Raw genomic sequence first — 19,065 nt, forward strand, 5'->3', positions numbered from 1 at the left:
GTGTTTTCACACTGCCTAACTTCCAGCATCAGACAGCTGGAATGAATCTCCAACACGACCAGGAACTCGTCGTGGTCTCAGCAATAGTCAGCTGAGATACAGCTCCAATAATTCCAGGAGCTCGTCGAGGAAGTAGACTCAAGTTGCAGTCCCCATCCTCAAGAAGAAACGTGATACACAACAATGTACCACTTCACAGGAGGCAGAAGTTGATAGAGGCGAATTGGAGTCCAGGAAAATTACCAAGTGTCAGAGTGATGGATACTCTCAGTTAGTTCAGTGTATCAGCAACTTATTGTTCACAATAAAATATGAGAGATGATAATATGATGAGGAATACTGAATTATATGGTTGACATGAAGCCACTAGTTGTGATGTTACACCACATATTTCGATTTTATATCACAATTAAATGTGGTCGAAATAATAATTCATTTTCGATCTGTTATGAGGATCACAGCCTTCTCACTATATCACAATAATAAAATCGAAACTATAAATTTCAACTCAATATTCCACTTCTCACTGTTCATTTCAATAATGAAATCAATCACATGATTTACTTATGCAAAGTAACCTTCCATTGAATATAAATGACAGTGTGTTTATTATAACAGATAACATCTGCTAATTAATTCACAATCAGTGAACATTTAATGCTCAATCTCTCTTTCTCACTTCAAGACTTATTTCACCCCGAAATAAATCTCAATTTACTTTTTCAAAGTAATTACTCACACAAGGTGTGTATAATGACACAACAGCTGTTAATTAATTCACACTCAGCAAATATTGATTTTCCGAAAAATAATCACAACAATCAGCACAAATAGTAATAATTGAATGAATTAATGCACCGTCAATAAACTCATGATGGTAGGCTGAGTAAAAATTAGATTCACTCTCGAGACGTGATCTAATTCCAAAACTAACAATAGCACGATCAAACACAGACTGACTCAATAACAGTAGAATATCTGGAAAAACTAGAATTCACATGAATTCTATTTTATAAATTGTTATTGAAAAGGAGAAGTAATTCTCTTCTACAGACTAGAAGCTTGGCGATAGCAGTTAGCCAGTTGAGATAATGTTTATCTTATCTGCACAGCACAAGTAACTTCTCGATCCAACATAGAATTAATTCGAATTGAAATAATAATTATTTTATTCCAATTTATAGTAAGTCCTCCGACTTTATTTTCAAGTGAAATATTAGAAAATTTTTATCATAATCTGAAGCTAATAATCCCCGATTGTAGTACATCTCGACTCACAATCAAACGCAATTTATTCATTCCACATGAATAATTAATTGCAACGTAATTCACTTTTATCCCACAGTATAATAACGTCTGTTAATTAACTGTACCGTAACACTTTACACGGATTAAAGCAATTACCACCAGCTTCATTAAATGATTTCAATTATTATAACCATTACCTCATGGTTAAAATATTGGCCAGATCATACTGATCTATAATATTTTCTAATATTCTCTATCCACTCATTTCGCCATCAACTATTTATGGCAAGTAGAAAACAAGCTACTGCAAGTTTTGTTTGTTAACCTGTACCTGGTTACAACAACATCGGTAATATACCGATTAAGAAAATTAAGTCTAGTTGGAATCGACATTGGCTGTTATTAACTAGTCATAGACTGTAGAAAATTTTCTTGATTCCCCTTGCTTGGTCACATCATAATAAATTTCAAAATGAAATTATTGAGATTGCCTTCAGATCGAAAGAAATGCATTAATTTGTCAATAATATCTTTTCCGTCTAATTCAGCCATTGCTTTATGACTGATTATATCAATTAAACTGTAATGGTTGAGTTGCCATTTAGTTTAAGTAGAACTCTATTTCATGAGAAAAATTAAACGGAATATGCTGTTTCCTTTTAAAAAACTATTGACCAATTTCTTTCAATAACAATAATATGTCAGCCTTTTAATATTTCCATTATTTTCGGAATCGTGCTAATGCTATTAATTTTCAAAATTCGGCTAATAAATTCGTGCTAATAATTCTGAATTAATTTTCTTCAATTTCTATGCAATTTTGTCTTTGACAACAAAATTTAATTTCCTCATTTTAAATGGTATAATTTATGAATCAAAAATAGCTCTAAAGCTGTGATATGATTGAACTCTTTATGTTATTCACCCCTTCTCGCCTCTTACCTCCTTATTGGCGGCGCGTGACACCTCTCCGGTATCCCATCCTTCGGATAGGCAGCGACCCTCTATAGACTCGCTCGGCCTCCTGCTGTCCATCCGCTCGAATTCCGTCCACCTTTTCCGCAACTGCTCCATCACCATCCTCTTCCTCATCTTCGGGCAGGTGTGGCTGGAGCTTGGTGCCCTTCTCGTGCACAGTAAACCTCCTACCGGCACTCAACATTTCCTCGACCTCATATGGCCAGAAAATTCCGGCGCTAACTTCGCGGCAAGCTGATTAGCACCCGAGGACAGGTGACACTCCTTCCTGTTGACTAGCTGTCCAGAGTTCACCTTCCTTGTCCTCCTTTTCCAATTATAATACCGGTTGGCATTATAATTCTCGTCTCCAATATCTGAAACTACTTTGAGTGTAGTTTCCAGCACCGGCAGTCTTCTAGACTGCACTGCTCGACGATTATCTCCAGCTCCTTGCTGAAAATGATCCTCCTTCTTCCGCCTCCGGTACAGTTTTTCCGGACAGTTGAACCTCCAGTGCCCAGCTCGTTTACAGTGCCAGCAAATGAACTTTCCACGGGCTGGAGAAATTTTCTGAGAAATAAATTCCTCTTTTCCAGTCTTCCACACGGCTCCTACGTGTTTCTGGACTTGAGGAAATTTCTCCTTCTCCTGCTTCTTCACAGGAATAATTACAGGTGGCTTCCTTGACCTCCCTATGTCAGGCTGGGTTTTAACAGTAGCCAGCCTCAAGTTGACAGCTCCTTTTCCCACTTTTGGAGTGGAAATATCGTCTCCAAGGTGCTTTTTGACGAGATGAGGATCCCATTCCACTGACCGGGAATAGGGGTCTATTTTCACCCGGTGCTCACGGAGAAACTCCATACCAAGCAGGATATCTGAAGAAAGCCCATCCATTATTGTGAGTGTTGTTGAAAGGGATATTCTGCCGATTTTCAGGTTGGTTATAACACCACCTCGCAGACGTGCAGCCGCTCCGTTAGCCATAACAGCGCCGCGCTGCACAGGCCCTCGTTCCACTGCTTCCAAACTATTAAAAGCTTTATAGCTAATATAGTTGGACTCTGCTCCGGTGTCGAGAAGAGCACTATACTGTCTGTCTCCTATTTTCACTGTAGTGAAGAGACGGTTGTCATCCTGGAGCTCTGGCTCTAGCTGGATTTGAAGCGTTGTTTTAACCCCAGCTGTTTTATCAGAAGTCTTCTTCTGCTCTCTCTCACAGGAACAATTTGGTCGTGGCTTCCCGCACTTTGAGCAGAGTGAAACCTCCGGACACTCTGATCTCCAGTGTCCCACCTTCTTGCACTGCCAGCATACGGGGCCTTCTGGAGGTTGTTCACTCCGGCGCTGTGTAGTAGTCGTCTCCTGTCGAGGCTTGGTCTGCTTCCTCACCTCCTCCTGCTTCACAGCTCGTTGTCTCTGTTGAGCACTCTTTTCCTCGAACTTAATTCGTTCATATTGCCTCGCTAAGTGTAGCAAGTCGTCGGTGGCGTACACTTCAGCCTCCCTGATGTAGAGCTTGTAGCGTGGCAAAAGATTTTTGTACAATCTCTGTACCTGGCTACTCTCTGAAAAACCACCTCTTCTCCTCATCAGCGTTAGCAGCTCCTCAACATAGTCGTCTATGAGCTCGCCTTCTTTCTGCCGCCTGTCGAGAATTTCATTCTCAAGATCCTCCACATAAGTAGGTGGATAGTAACGAGACCGAAAGTCTCTCAGGAAATCGTCCCAGTGTCTCCACTGTTCTCTCCTATTCCTCATCCATAAGGAACATTTCCCCGCTAACATTTCAGGTAGCGCTGGAAATAACTGTCTGCCAGACAAGCCATATGCTTGTTGCAGCTCCTCGAGCCGCTCCATAAAACTTGGAGCATCTCCACTCCCATCATATGAGAGCCGCCACCCTCGAACCTTGTCACACACGGCACCCGGGTCCATACAGGATGTAGCAGGCACCGCTGACCTGGTAGGTGACCTCAACACATGCCTAGGCATGTTATTATGCCTCTCCGGCATCTCCGGCCTCACCAGTGCAGGCTCTGCCTCCTCGCTAACTGGTGCTGGCCTTCGCGCTCCTCGACGAAGCGCCTCCTCCCCATTATCCAGAACGGGGAGCATCGCAACAATCCGCTGTCGTTGCTCCAGTAGAGCCCTCCTCAGGCTCGTACTTGTGCCATCTGTCAGCACTGAGTCGAGTAGTAGATCAATCAAGCCCTGATCGTGCACTCTGTACACCCAGGAGTTGCTGGAGTCGCCATCAAACTCTGGAGACGTCTCCTTGGGTATTTCTTCCAGTCTGGAACATGCAGTGGCCTCCGCGACTGGTGGCCACAAAGCTGCAGCTCCTTCCTCTTCCTGACCTGTGCCAGCTCCGCCACCGATCCTGTTTAGACCGGCGGCCTCCACCATTGTCCTCCGGTGGTTTTCGACAAGAGCTCTCCTGAGCTCTGCCATGGTACCTGTTGTAGGTAGCCCTGCTGATGCTGCTAGATCCACTGCTTCATTCCGGTGGAGTTTGTAAATCCAGGACACTCCTGGATCGCTGTTATCCTCTCGCGCCTCCTGGTCTTCTCCGGCGCGATTACATTTCTCTTCTGCACTCATTGCTGTTTTACTCCTCCTGCCTTGGGCCCCACGTTCGTGTGCCAATCTTCTGAGTAGATTTTTGCCCACACCTATCTCTATCAGAGTTCCCAGTGTCGCTCTGGGCCGGCTAAACTCAGTCGGCGACTGGGGAGGGCCGCGGCAGGGGACGGGAGTCTTGGTGGGGCGTCCGTCAACCACCCTCGCTCGGGTTGGGGGTTGAAACAGGGTTGTGAGTGCTTTGGAGAAATGTTTCCCTCTTTTAGGAAAGAGGGGCCGTGCTTTCGCACTGCCAAACAGGGTTGGTCGCGGAATGAAGGGAATAGGAACCTTGCAGTGTTAGTCGTGAGAAAGGGCTTCGTGTCGGGACTAAGTCTTAGTCCTTGGGCACCGGGTGTCCTCCCGGGGTCCGGGTTGGTCGCGGAGCTCTGGTAAAGGCCTTCCCTGGCCTTCCCAGAGGTCCTCTTTCGCTTCCGCACTGGTCAGTGCGCTGCGGCGGCTCGCGCTCTGGACTTCTCTAAGTCCTACTTGTCGGGCACCAGCTGTCCTCCTGGGGTCCGGATCGGCCGCGGAGTTGCGGGAAAGGCTTTTCCACACCTTCCCGGATGTCCTCTTGCGATCCCGCACTGGACTAGTGCGCTGCGGCGGCCAGCACTCTGGACTTTCCTAAGTCCTACTTGCCGGGCACCAGCTGTCCTCCTGGGGTCCGGATCGGCCGCGGAGTTGCGGGAAAGGCTTTTCCACACCTTCCCGGATGTCCTCTTGCGATCCCGCACTGGACTAGTGCGCTGCGGCGGCCAGCACTCTGGACTTTCCTAAGTCCTACTTGCCGGGCACCAGCTGTCCTCCTGGGGTCCGGATCGGCCGCGGAGTTGCGGGAAAGGCTTTTCCACACCTTCCCGGATGTCCTCTTGCGATCCCGCACTGGACTAGTGCGCTGCGGCGGCCAGCACTCTGGACTTTCCTAAGTCCTACTTGCCGGGCACCAGCTGTCCTCCTGGGGTCCGGATCGGCCGCGGAGTTGCGGGAAAGGCTTTTCCTCACCTTCCCGGACGTCCCCTTGCGATCCCGCGCTGGACTAGTGCGCTGCGGCGGCCAGTACTCTGGACTTTCCTAAGTCCTACTTGCCGGGCACTAGCTGTCCTCCTGGGGTCCGGATCGGCCGCGGAGTTGCGGGAAAGGCTTTTCCTGGCCTTCCCAGACGTCCTCTTGCGATCCCGCACTGGACTAGTGCGCTGCGGCGGCCAGCACTCTGGACTTTCCTAAGTCCTACTTGCCGGGCACCAGCTGTCCTCCTGGGGTCCGGATCGGCCGCGGAGTTGCGGGAAAGGCTTTTCCTGGCCTTCCCAGACGTCCTCGTGCGATCCCGCACTGGACTAGTGCGCTGCGGCGGCCAGCACTCTGGACTTTCCTAAGTCCTACTGGCCGGGCACCAGCTGTCCTCCTGGGGTCCGGATCGGCCGCGGAGTTGCGGGAAAGGCTTTTCCTGGCCTTCCCAGACGTCCTCTTGCGATCCCGCACTGGACTAGTGCGCTGCGGCGGCCAGCACTCTGGACTTTCCTAAGTCCTACTTGCCGGGCACCAGCTGTCCTCCTGGGGTCCGGATCGGCCGCGGAGTTGCGGGAAAGGCTTTTCCTGGCCTTCCCAGACGTCCTCTTGCGATCCCGCACTGGACTAGTGCGCTGCGGCGGCCAGCACTCTGGACTTTCCTAAGTCCTACTTGCCGGGCACCAGCTGTCCTCCTGGGGTCCGGATCGGCCGCGGAGTTGCGGGAAAGGCTTTTCCTGGCCTTCCCAGACGTCCTCTTGCGATCCCGCACTGGACTAGTGCGCTGCGGCGGCCAGCACTCTGGACTTTCCTAAGTCCTACTGGCCGGGCACCAGCTGTCCTCCTGGGGTCCGGATCGGCCGCGGAGTTGCGGGAAAGGCTTTTCCTGGCCTTCCCAGACGTCCTCTTGCGATCCCGCACTGGACTAGTGCGCTGCGGCGGCCAGCACTCTGGACTTTCCTAAGTCCTACTGGCCGGGCACCAGCTGTCCTCCTGGGGTCCGGATCGGCCGCGGAGTTGCGGGAAAGGCTTTTCCTGGCCTTCCCAGACGTCCTCTTGCGATCCCGCACTGGACCAGCGCGCTGCGGCGGCCAGCACTCTGGACTTTCCTAGTCCTACTGGCCGGGCACCAGCTGTCCTCCTGGGGTCCGGATCGTCCGCGGAGTTGCGGGAAAGGCTTTTCCTGGCCTTCCTAGACGTCCTCTTGCGATCCCGCACTGGACCAGCGCGCTGCGGCGGCCAGCACTCTGGACTTTCCTAAGTCCTACTGGCCGGGCACTAGCTGTCCTCCTGGGGTCCGGATCGTCCGCGGAGTTGCGGGAAAGGCTTTTCCTGGCCTTCCCAGACGTCCTCTTGCGATCCCGCACTGGACTAGTGCGCTGCGGCGGCCAGCACTCTGGACTTTCCTAAGTCCTACTGGCCGGGCACCAGCTGTCTTCCTGGGGTCCGGATCGGCCGCGGAGTTGCGGGAAAGGCTTTTCCTGGCCTTCCCAGACGTCCTCTTGCGATCCCGCCTCGATGCCCCACTGGTGGCCTACCAATGGGGAGTCAGGTTTCGACCAAACCTGACGTGTTGTCGTTGGTCGAAACTGGCAACCCGTCGTCCGAACAGGTTAAGTGTCGTTTAACACTCGCCCCAAACGAGTGTAGAGCAGTGGAGTTCACTGTGTGAGAGGCTAATCAACTTTAGCCTCGACACAACTCCCGGTCGCTGAAGAAATCGGATTTCACGTAGTACTGGTGTACTGTGACGTTGCTAGCTGCTCGCTGCTTCCTTCTCACCTCTCTCGACCGCTCGACTTGGCTCTCCGAACTCGACTGCCTCTTGCTGGCCTTTCTCGAGCCTCCCTCGGTGACCGAGAGGGAGGGGAGAGAGGATGCGCAGCAACGCTGAGCGGTAGGCCAGTGGCTGGCTTGAACGTTGACCCCTCAGATTCTATGAAAGATAGCCGAGCGTCGAATAATTGAGCCCTAAATTCAATGCCTTTCTCTAGTTACGATATACATCGTGACAGAGTAAAATAAGTAGATACTTGACAAAATATTGGTGTTGCCAAATTGTGTGAAATTGCGACTTTCTCATGCAAGCCCATATAATTGGATACCTTGAATGTGACAATACTGATGGCGCTAATAGATGCAGCGTTGTCACATTGAATATAAATGGGCTTCAGTGAGAAATTCTCAATTCCACACATTCCGACAACAGATTTGGGCGGATGGAAGCTCAAGTCTCAACTTATTTTATTCAGAATATAACTAACTTTGTGAATAACCAAAAGTTGACGAAACTTGCAATCTCCTATTACGCTCTGTATGTTTCCAGCTGAAGACAAAATAAACGAATTGAAAAAGCAGCTCACTGACATGCAACTCAAGTATGAGTTTGAACTGATGAAACTGGAGAAAGAAAATAAACAGCTTCGACAAAATTTACTATTGAAAAGAGCTCTGGGAGACACACCCAAGAAGGAAGCTCAAGTGAGTATTCACTTATATTTATACAGGGAGTTTCAAAATGTTCTTCGGGGTTACAAAAATTCCTACAGGAAGGCTATTTCACTCACCTAAATGAAAGTTGTATGTGCATCTGCAGGGATTCAAAAAACAAGTTATTTGAATATACGAGATAAATGTCCAATGTGTGCTCCTTTGGTGATACGGCATACGTCAACACAAAAGTCTAGCTCTTGCCAAACACGCCCTAACATGTCTCTTTCGATAGAGTTGACCGCATTGATTATGCGATCCTTCAGCTCAGCGATATCGTTCGGGATTGATGGGGTGGAGACCTTGTCTTTCACATAACCCAAGAGAAAGAAGTCACATGGCGTGAGGTCTGGTGATCTTGGTGGCACAGAAAATGATGTTGGTCTTCCTCAGACCCGCATCTGAGGTTGATGGACAACCAGTTCATTTCCGCTTGCACAAGCAACCAGTTTCGCCGAATTGTTCGTACCATGCACGAATTGAACTGACACTATGTGGATCCTTATGAAATTTCAACCGAAACGCACGTTGCACAGTAATTACCGACTTTGACGAGTGAAATTCCAAGACACAAAACGACTCCTCGCTACCATTCTGGCAGCCACTTTTCTCTACTGTCTACACCTAGCGGGCAAACGGTCAACTAACTGCCCAGTACCTGTGGAAAAAACTGTTTGAATTGCTCTTTCCTACAGTATTTGTTCCATTATTGTAAGTGGAATAGTTATTTGTAATGAATTTTCGTAACCTCGAAGAACATTTTGAAACTCCCTTCTATGAATCAAATGTCAAACTCTTTATGGGCAAAAACATAGAATGGTCACACTAAACCATGCAAGGTTTTTCACCAGGTACCTGTATCAATAAAAATAATGTATACAAAATAGAAAATTAAACTTCTTGAAAATGTAAGTGAGGGGGAAAATAAGTACGGGAATTGGTCAGGATTGGGAAGAAGAGGAAATATGATCGGTAATATTGCATTCATAAATAAATAAACATTTTCTTTGTAATGATAACATAATACCAAGTCTTTCAAAATATTTTCCTTTTCCTTCCTATCACAGTCCTTTTCAGGAAGTTGTGATACTTTTCCATCAGTATTTTGTATTTTTTGTGCAGTTATTAGACCCAGTTGAGGATTTTCTCCCACTTCAAACTACATCAACAATACTCATCGATATATTATGTCCACCGCTTTTTTTAACCAAACAATGACTTCTTGAAACTTGCAAATAGGTTTGTGAGTGCTGTACTTTTATGTATTTTTTATAAATTACTGCTTTAGAAAACGTAAACAGATCAAGTTGAAGTTTTGGAACGTGTTACTTGGGCTATAAGGGTAATTTTAACAAAAACACTTATCCTAAAAAATGCAACTTTAAAAAAATTATTCGTTAAAACTCCCAAACTAACCTACCCTGTACTAGAAAATGAGTTTGCGAGTGTTTTACTTTTATACTGTTTTTTTTTATATAAAGTACTGCATTAGAAAACTAAAACAAATCCAGTTGATGTTTCGACACATGTAGGCCTATTCAACAACTCTGATTCTCGCAATATATATTTTTCAGAGATCACTGATTGACATGTATTCGGAAGTGTTGGATGAACTGAGTGGTTATGATGCGAATTATCAAGCTCAGGATCACCTCCCTAGAGTGGTTGTAGTTGGAGACCAAAGTGCTGGCAAAACGTCCGTCTTGGAAATGATTGCAATGGCCAGGATATTTCCGAGGTAAATCTTTAATAACATTCATTTTTTTCACATATTAGAAAAATTGGCAATTTTATAAGGATATTTCCAAACAACTGGTCAATAGCATTCATCATTTACTGTGCATGGAAAAATCTATAGTTACTCTTTTACTAATTTAATTTAACACTACTTATCATTTATACTTATGTAAACTAACTAGGTCTTCAGTTTTTTTTTCAAGTATAATGACTACCTACTTGAGACCTAGAATGTATGTACTACGGTTTTAGGTATGGTATAAACAATCTGAGAGTCTTTTTGAAAGCATTTTAAAGAAACAAATCCACATCCGTCCCTAATGCTGTCTACTGCCCATCACTGAGAATAATTTACAATATCACTTTCACTTGTAATAGAAAATGTAATATCTCTTCTTTGACATGTATGCTTTATTTTATTTTGTAACTGAGTTTTTAGGATTTTATTCAGTTTATAATATGTTTCATAATTTTGTTTTTCAGAGGTGCTGGTGAAATGATGACAAGGGCGCCGGTCAAAGTAACTCTGAGTGAGGGCCCTTACCATATTGCACAATTCAGGGATAGTGATCGCGAATATGATCTCACCAAAGAAAGCGATTTGCAAGAACTGCGAAATCAGGTATACTATGAATTATGTTGTAAAACTTTTTTTTAAAGATTTTCAAGATTTTAGTAGTTCCGAATTATTCATTTTCTGAATTAATCTTTTTGAATCCCCAATTCGAATGTAAATGTATAACTTCTCGAATTTTCAAGTTCATTTTTCGGCTTATTTAGATTGGAATTTAAAACATTTTTCAAATTATAACAAGCTGGAATCAAAAATGTAAATGTCTATTAGGTAGAAAAATCAATATGACTCAAAATACAAATTGACTGATAACGTTTGTAGAGTGAATATTGATTTTATGGAACTTTTCCATAATTGAAGAGACTTGAAATATTGTCTCGTGAGATATTTTTGACAGTATCTCAAGTCTCCACAAATTGACTGAATTATAAAAATGATGGAAATCTTCGAGTTTTAGCCAATATCTACTTTTCATTGATTGTTTTATGTTTATTTGTATCAGAATTGGAATTATGTAGCTTGTTATAGCTCGCTTAGTCTTGCAGGATTTTATCATGGATAGCTTATAGGTTTTGATACATAAAGCATTCATTTTTGAAGTATAAATTGTTTTAGGTAGAGCAACGGATGATGAGAAGCGTTATAAGAACTGGAAAAACTGTTTCAAATGATGTTATATCCATGACCGTTAAAGGACCAGGTCTGCAAAGAATGGTTCTAGTTGACCTTCCTGGAATAATTAGTGTAGGTATAATTTGATTACATTAAATAAGGTTTTACTAGTCTATAAAATATCAATTGAGTTAACATTCGAGTTGATTTAATCAATTTTTTGTCTTTTACTCTGGCATAGTTTAATGATGAACATCTATGAACAAATTCATGCTTATATTTGTAATTTTAAGTTTAACACTATTTGGTCATTATTATTGAACGAAAATCCAAATAAGCCTGCCCTGTTTACCCTGTTGTCAATATTTGCAGTAGCAGAATTCTTCGAAGTGATTTACAGCATTTAAATTTAATTTGGATTTTCTTTTAATAATAATTATTAATTCATTGGCATTTGAATGATTGCAATATCTCAGTAATTTCCATTATTTTGTCATATTTCTTGTCAAATGAATATTATGGCTAGATCTCGGTCATATAACTAAGATAATGTAATAAACAGGTTGATAATAGACTTATTTGATATTGAACTTGAGCTAATTAATTTGTTATTTCAATAATTGTGTTTGAGATGAGTGTAATAAAAGCCAGATTTCTATTATTCTGCGATTTTGCGGAAAAACTGGCTCAAGAATCCAGGGCGCTAGAGAATGCCGATTTACTATTTAGCTTTTACTGGTAAAGTTTTTTTGGTTCAAGCAACATTCTGTGTATCTTCTGTAGAATTAAATAATCTTCTGTATTCCATCTCAGTAAATAACTTGCACTTGAGACAGGTGTTTTTAGTTATGGAGACGGCAAAGAGTTCACTGAATAAAAGATATCTTATTAATCATTATTGTGAACCGTAATTTTTAAGCACTTGAAGCTGGATTTGTACACAACAGTGACAGTGAACAGTGAAAATATAGTTCCCATTAATTTTAATGTGATTATTCATACTCGCATGGCCGGGAATAGTACAAATAGAACTGGTGGGAATTATACTTTCACGGTTCAATGTCACTGTTATGTGCGAATACAGATTAATTCTTTTATAGAAAAAGAATGTGTCCCTTTTAAATTTTTAATCACTTTGGACAAGTGATAAATGTTGCATTACAGTAAAATTAAGTAGATTGAGAAGTAGTAACTTTCTGTCTCTCTGTCATTGTGGGTTAAGTAGAAGAGGGGGCTCTTATTGCCTCAACTTCACCCACATCACTTTTTATAATGCTATAAAGTGGAAATAAAAGACATTTATCTATCTGTCACTAACAATATATCGATGTCTTATTGATATGCCATCGTCTATTTAAATGTTATTATTTGTTGTGCTCATTTCTATTTTATATCCTCAGACTGTAACTAGAGATATGGCTAGCGACACTGGTGATGCCATCAAGAAGATGACCCAGCTGTACATGGCGAATCCCAATGCCATCATCCTGTGCATTCAAGACGGCTCAGTAGACGCCGAAAGGTCCAATGTGACCGATCTAGTGTCCCAGGTGGATCCTCAAGGCAAGCGCACAATATTTGTTCTCACAAAAGTTGATCTCGCCGAAGAAAATCTCGCCAAACCTGAAAGAGTGAGTTGACGCTGATTGAAATTTTTCTATCCATTGAGATCAGTTTCTTACAAGTAGATTGCTACACGGAAAAGTGAACTTTGAAATCATTACCACATTTAACATGAGATGTAAATACATTAATAGATCTTTGCTGGCTGAATATCAAAATAATATACAAATTTTCAAATTCATTCTGGTTCATGCATTTTTGTCAAATAGGGCATCTGTTTTTTGTATTCACTTTCATCAAAATAGATGTACCTTACACAAGACTGAAAAAAGTATTAACTAGTCCTAATCATGTATCCTTGAAACTTTTCAATATTCTGCCAGACTCAGCCAGAAACTTGCCTTTAACAGTATTCCGACAAAAACTCGAAAACCTTCTCTTACAGTACCCACTATACTCACTTTCTGATTTCCTCCAGCTGCCAATAGAGAATTATTTTTTGGAAACAATACTTAATAGTACTCTGTACTCTCTAACTTTATATTTTTATGTGTTTATATTTAAATGATGTATTATGTACGTTGGATTATTTTACTCTTGGTATTATTGTTTTATTGACGTATATGGAGGAAACCTTAAATAGAGGTTTCCAATAGCATTGTTTGTGTCCTGAATGGAATGAAACTTTTATTCTATTATAATGTATTTATAATGTATAATTTGACGTTTCCGATAGCATTGTTTGTATGCACTAAATGAATAAAAATCATTCTTCTTATTCTTATCAAATAATATAAAAAAAGCCAACTTGTATAAGTGTGATGGACTAAAAAATCCAAAAAGAATGTTGGACATGACTATGTTGGCTAAGAACCGAGCAATGTCATTTGCATAATAATTCTATTTCTTTTTAAAATAATTTGATGAATAATGTTGTAGTTTATAACTTCAATAAATTGAGATGAATATTGTGATAATAAGCTACTATGAACCGATCAATATAATTTGTGTGATTCTATTTCTTTATAAAATAATCTGATGAATAATGTTATAGATTATAAAACTTCAATAAACTGAGATGAATTCCACGGTAATAATCTACAAAATATTTCAATTCTTCTAGGTGAAGAAAATTCTAGCTGGTGAGTTGTTCCCCATGAAAGCTCTTGGTTATTTTGCTGTTGTTACCGGAAGGGGGCGCAAGGATGATTCCATCCAATCTATACAAGAATATGAGGAAGACTTTTTCAGAAAGTCCAAATTATTCCAGTGAGTATTTTCGTTCAAATCAATGTTGCACATTATGGTTGTAACAATATCAATTTAGTAATGAGTATATTTTCAATTTGTTGGGTAGATTACTGTATTTTTATTCAATCTGAACTCCATCTAGTTTGTAAGAACAAAATCCAAGGAGCAATATCACAATTAATAAATTTTGAAAACGTATTCTAATCAATTTGATTTAAATTTACACTATAATACACCATAATTTACACCATAATTTTTTCTGCATCGGAAGAAGGTCTTGCTTCAAAATAGTGCCAACACTTTATCAAAACATGCATGTGAAATGATGAAATACAATTTCAAAGTCTTTTTGTTTCAAAAAATAACATTCACTCAGGTGATACTCGTTTGAATTTCAGGAATTTATCGATCACCTCTCAAGTGACGACCCGTAATTTGAGTAGAGCTGTAGCGGACCGGTTCTGGAAAATGGTGAAAGAAACAGTTGAACAACAAGCTGACTCGTTCAAAGCCACCCGATTCAATCTTGAAACTGAATGGAAGAACAACTTTCCCAGGTATTTACCGAATATATAATATCTGTAGCTGTGGTTTTCTGTAAAGTGTGAAGTTTTTAGCTCATAAATTTCTAGTTTCATTCAAAATTTAGTCTTCTTGAATAATTATCAAGTTACTGTTCTAGATTTTTTGATTCTAGACTTTAATAGTATCTATTTGATTCAAAATTTGCTCGTTTATCTGAGTACCGAAGAGCGTAAATTGTATTTTGAAGAGTGAAAGTGACAAAACCAACATTTTGATTTGGACAGTATAGCATAAATTGGAAATGGAACAGTTTTGGGCATGAGCCTGTTGTGCCTTTCCTCATGTTAAGTATTTTTATACAATTTGATAAATAAATAAATATTTATTTACACTTCTTGCAAAAATAACTTTACATTTGATAGAAAAACGAAAATTCAGTTTTCCTTTATAAAGTCATACTTTACTGTATAGTACAGAATACTTGAGAACTTCTTTACCCTTCATAAGGAATAAAGTACTCACTTCACTTTCTAAGGACTAAAAGTAACCTCATCAAGTTGAAATCTCAAGTTTACGGGGGAATCTCTTCAAGTTTACGCATCCAAGGAGGACTAAGGGCTGAGGTTAGCGATTGGAGATTGGAAGTCTAATTGCAGGTTATCTTTGAGGTACGTTCTCGTTTACCGAGGCCGCTGACTGAGAAAGAATTCCATCGATTCTTATGGAATTTTTCACACTTTTGCTAGCTGCGAACATGTGAAAACTTATCTTTAGGAGTTAGACTATGAGTAAGCTCTTAGGAATGAATAATTTAATATATTGTTATAAAAATAGGTGTAGGAAACATTTTGTGTGTATTAAGAGAGTACTTAGGAAGTACTTTTTCACCTTCAGGGCGATTGTCATTTGCCTTATGGAGAAAAAGATACACTTCACAACCTAGAAACACAAGTAACTATTTCAATTCAAATTTTTGAGCAGTCTTTCAGCTGAACATGTTTCTATACATCTTTAACTGAAGTCTTCTTTCTGTATTTCAACCAGTAAAATGCAATTTGCAGGTTACGAGAGTTGGATAGAGATGAGCTTTTCGAAAAAGCAAGAAGCGAAATATTAGATGAGATTGTCAACTTGAGTGAAGTGTCCGTTAAGCAGTGGGAAGAACTCCTCATCAATAAGATATGGGAAAAAGTGTCATCATATGTCTTCGAACATATCTACCTCAGCTCTGCCCAAGCAAATGATATGAGTGAGTAAATTCTACAGACTTATGTTTCAATGTTTGTCAAACATTAGATAGTTCAAATACGATACGCCTTCCGTTTTTTCAAAGCTTTCAATATTGATAATTTGTTCGTATCGACCAAATAATGAATTGATTCGATTAACTCTAATAAATTGGGAGTGTCTCGATTAGACCAGGTTTCGTTTACACCAGGTCCTGTTCTACAATGAAGCTGAAAACCTGGTCTAAACGCACACCTCGGCTAAACGAGATGGAATGCTTCGATTAACCCAGTAGTTCGATTACACCTGGTGGTCTTAACGAAACCTGGTCTTCGAGTTACAGGACCTGGTGTAATCGAACTACTGGGTTAATCGAAGCATTCCTTCTCGATTAACCCAGTGTTTCGATTACACCAGGTGTAAACGATACCTGGTCTAATCGAGGCACAGGACCTGGTCAAATCGAGACATAGGCTAAACGATACGGAATGCTTCGATTAACCCAGAAGTTTGATTACACCAGGTCCTGTGTCTCGATTAGACCAGGTTTCGTTTAGACCACCTGGTGTAATCGAACACCTGGACTAAACGAAATACACCCAATAAATTGGTTTAATATTTTAATAATAATGAATATAATCTACGTATCATAATTGACCGAGAGTGGTAAAAACATGAATAATTTGAAGTATAAATCAATAAATAAGTATAATATAAAGATAAAGTACTTTAATTTAATACTACTCTACTTTAATATAAAGTAAAGTATAATAAGTAAGTAAATAAGTATAATGAATAAGTATAAAACTAATTATTCGAAGTATAAATCCTTGAGTCAACTTGATTTCCATTATTTTTGAATGAGTAATTTAATTTTTGTGAAGCTTCGGTTGTAAAATGAGAATTGGAGCTTGTCATTCTTATTCCTTGAAAACTCAATTAGAGGCTATTAAAAATTTTATTATTCCTTTTTTGACCATTCTGTAAAATTTTCAAGTAAAATTGCTCTACTGATTTATTGAAATGCTTTAAATGGGTAGTGAACGATTGTAGTTTAAAGTAATAATGCTAAATTAATCAACTAATAGTTGCACTTGTTAATATTAATACTGTGTATTTTTCTCTTTCTATAAAAAAATCTTTACAAGGATAGAAGTAACTCTCAATTCCAAACAAATAATTTCAATTCAGCTTGTAGTATTTCTGTTTTAGTGCAGTATTCTCAATCATATAATTACTTTCTATCTGATTTTACTAATTACTAAATTTTATGCTAAAATGGAGTATGTATTTTAATTTTACCATTCAATGTATTCCACTTTTTGTTTATTTTCATTACTCAATTGCGTTGTTTTGCAGAAATGTTCAATACAAAATGTGGATATTAAATTGCGGCAGTGGGCAAATGAGAAACTGCCCAAGGACTCTGTGGATGCCGGCTGGCAAGTTCTCAAGGAGGAATTCACCAAATTCACTCAGCGCGGCATGAATGACAAGAACCATGACAACATTTTCGATGAATTGAAAAAGTCTGTTCTTGAAGATGCCGTCAAAAAACATGTTTGGGAGGATAAGGTAAATCCTAAAATATGTTGCGTCTATCATGCATCAAGTCCGGCTTTGAAATAACTTAAATTTTGAACTGTGTTTACAGAAAAGATATATGAGATACTGAAAGCATGATTTATTATTGTGATACCTCCCCAGTGGGATAACAATTGAACACTTACTACTATCTCATTTTACATGATAACGTTTTAAAATTGTATCTGTTCTCCATTCTCAGTGATTTAGTTTTCTTACTTCTCACTTCATACTCAGTGATATAGTTTTCCCAGGATTTCTCCATCTTATGCGTTGTATCTCCTCTTAAAACTAACTGAAGGCTACTTTGTATTGTGTTTTTCATATAAATATGCGTCTAATACTTATTTTGTTCTAATTCCCTAGGCGAATAATGTACTTAGGGTGATGCAGTTGAATATATTGGAAGACCGTTGTATCCGAGATAAACACCAATGGAAAAATGCAGTTACGTTCTTAGAAAATAGCGTTAAAGATGAATTGAAGGTAATTGAATTATAATTATCAATTTATTTCTATTATCTCCATGACCAATAATTGTGTTGAAAATTTACGATACATTTAAATTTTTCTATTCTACTATAATGAATGAATCCATAACAAATAATGACTATAAACTAGGTCTGCAAATTTTATTTTATATTTATATTCATGATAATATTGTAATATTGGTGAAAAATTCAATGTTTATGTATCTTGTTGTTAGAAGAGGTTGCTTAAAATATTGAACTGATAGTTTTTGTTTATAGAATTGCACTTTAAAAATAATATTGTTTAATCTGCAAATCAATTGAGCTGTTGGTGAAAATAAAGTCATTTTAAAAAATAACATTATTGAATGAAAATGTAGAATGTATTTGAAGTGAAACGTTAACTAATATTTTGTGTATTATGTAGATTTCTTGAGGTCTTTTAGATTTCCAAGCAAATCCAGTTATAGATGTTCGATTCACCAACAAAAATGTAAACTTATGGAAGATGCTTTCAAAACTTATAACCTCATACCTATGTGTCTATGTTTTTATTTTCTACCATGTAACTGGTGTTTGTTATTGGGTATTAAAACTATTAAATTTGAATCATATTTACATTTTTTCAAATCAATACTTTGTCAAGCCTTTCTGCAATATGTGTGTCTCTTTGGTGAACAATTTAATATAATTCACACTGAGTCACAATCACATTAATATGAACTGTTGTGTTTAAAGGCTGTGAATGAGAGATTACATGAAATGGTTGGACCTGGAACGAGGGAAAAGTGGCTGTATTGGAAGTATTCAACTGAGGATCAAAACAAAAAATCGGCTGTGAAAAGTGAACTAGAAAAAATTCTCTATTCGAATAGGGTGAGTGAAAGTATCCAGGATCTCAATCTAATATTGCTTAATTCGTAATAGGAACTGTCAAGAAGTTATTTTTAGTTCTCCTTCTATATTATTTTAATTAACATGTTTTCTATAGTTTATCAGCCGATTAACCGAAAATTGCAATTGTAACATATATTATTCTATTACAGTATTTCAATTGCTTTTGTATCAATAACTTTGTTTCTACTATACTGCGTAACCTTTAATTTCTAACTTTGTTTTTTTTTTTTTTTTTCTTAGTTGTAATAATACTAAAATACGATTGGTGGATTGTATTGAATTCTTCAATTTCCATGTCAG

General features: G+C 39.8%; 1 protein-coding gene across 1 annotated transcript in view; it reads left to right on the forward strand.

The window, feature by feature from the left end:
• The window catches only part of LOC111049930 (dynamin-like 120 kDa protein, mitochondrial), a 39,391-nt gene that overhangs the window by 12,339 nt on the left and 7,987 nt on the right, over nt 1-19,065 (forward strand). The window contains 12 exon segments of the mRNA XM_039423034.1: nt 8,162-8,316; nt 9,900-10,063; nt 10,546-10,684; nt 11,252-11,380; nt 12,649-12,879; nt 13,935-14,080; nt 14,461-14,619; nt 15,649-15,836; nt 17,174-17,190; nt 17,192-17,389; nt 17,765-17,884; nt 18,607-18,744. Of these exon segments, the coding sequence (XP_039278968.1) occupies nt 8,162-8,316; nt 9,900-10,063; nt 10,546-10,684; nt 11,252-11,380; nt 12,649-12,879; nt 13,935-14,080; nt 14,461-14,619; nt 15,649-15,836; nt 17,174-17,190; nt 17,192-17,389; nt 17,765-17,884; nt 18,607-18,744 (1,784 nt within the window).

The sequence above is a fragment of the Nilaparvata lugens genome, chromosome 3, assembly GCF_014356525.2.
Source record: "Nilaparvata lugens isolate BPH chromosome 3, ASM1435652v1, whole genome shotgun sequence".
Taxonomy (NCBI): Eukaryota; Metazoa; Arthropoda; class Insecta; order Hemiptera; family Delphacidae; genus Nilaparvata; species Nilaparvata lugens.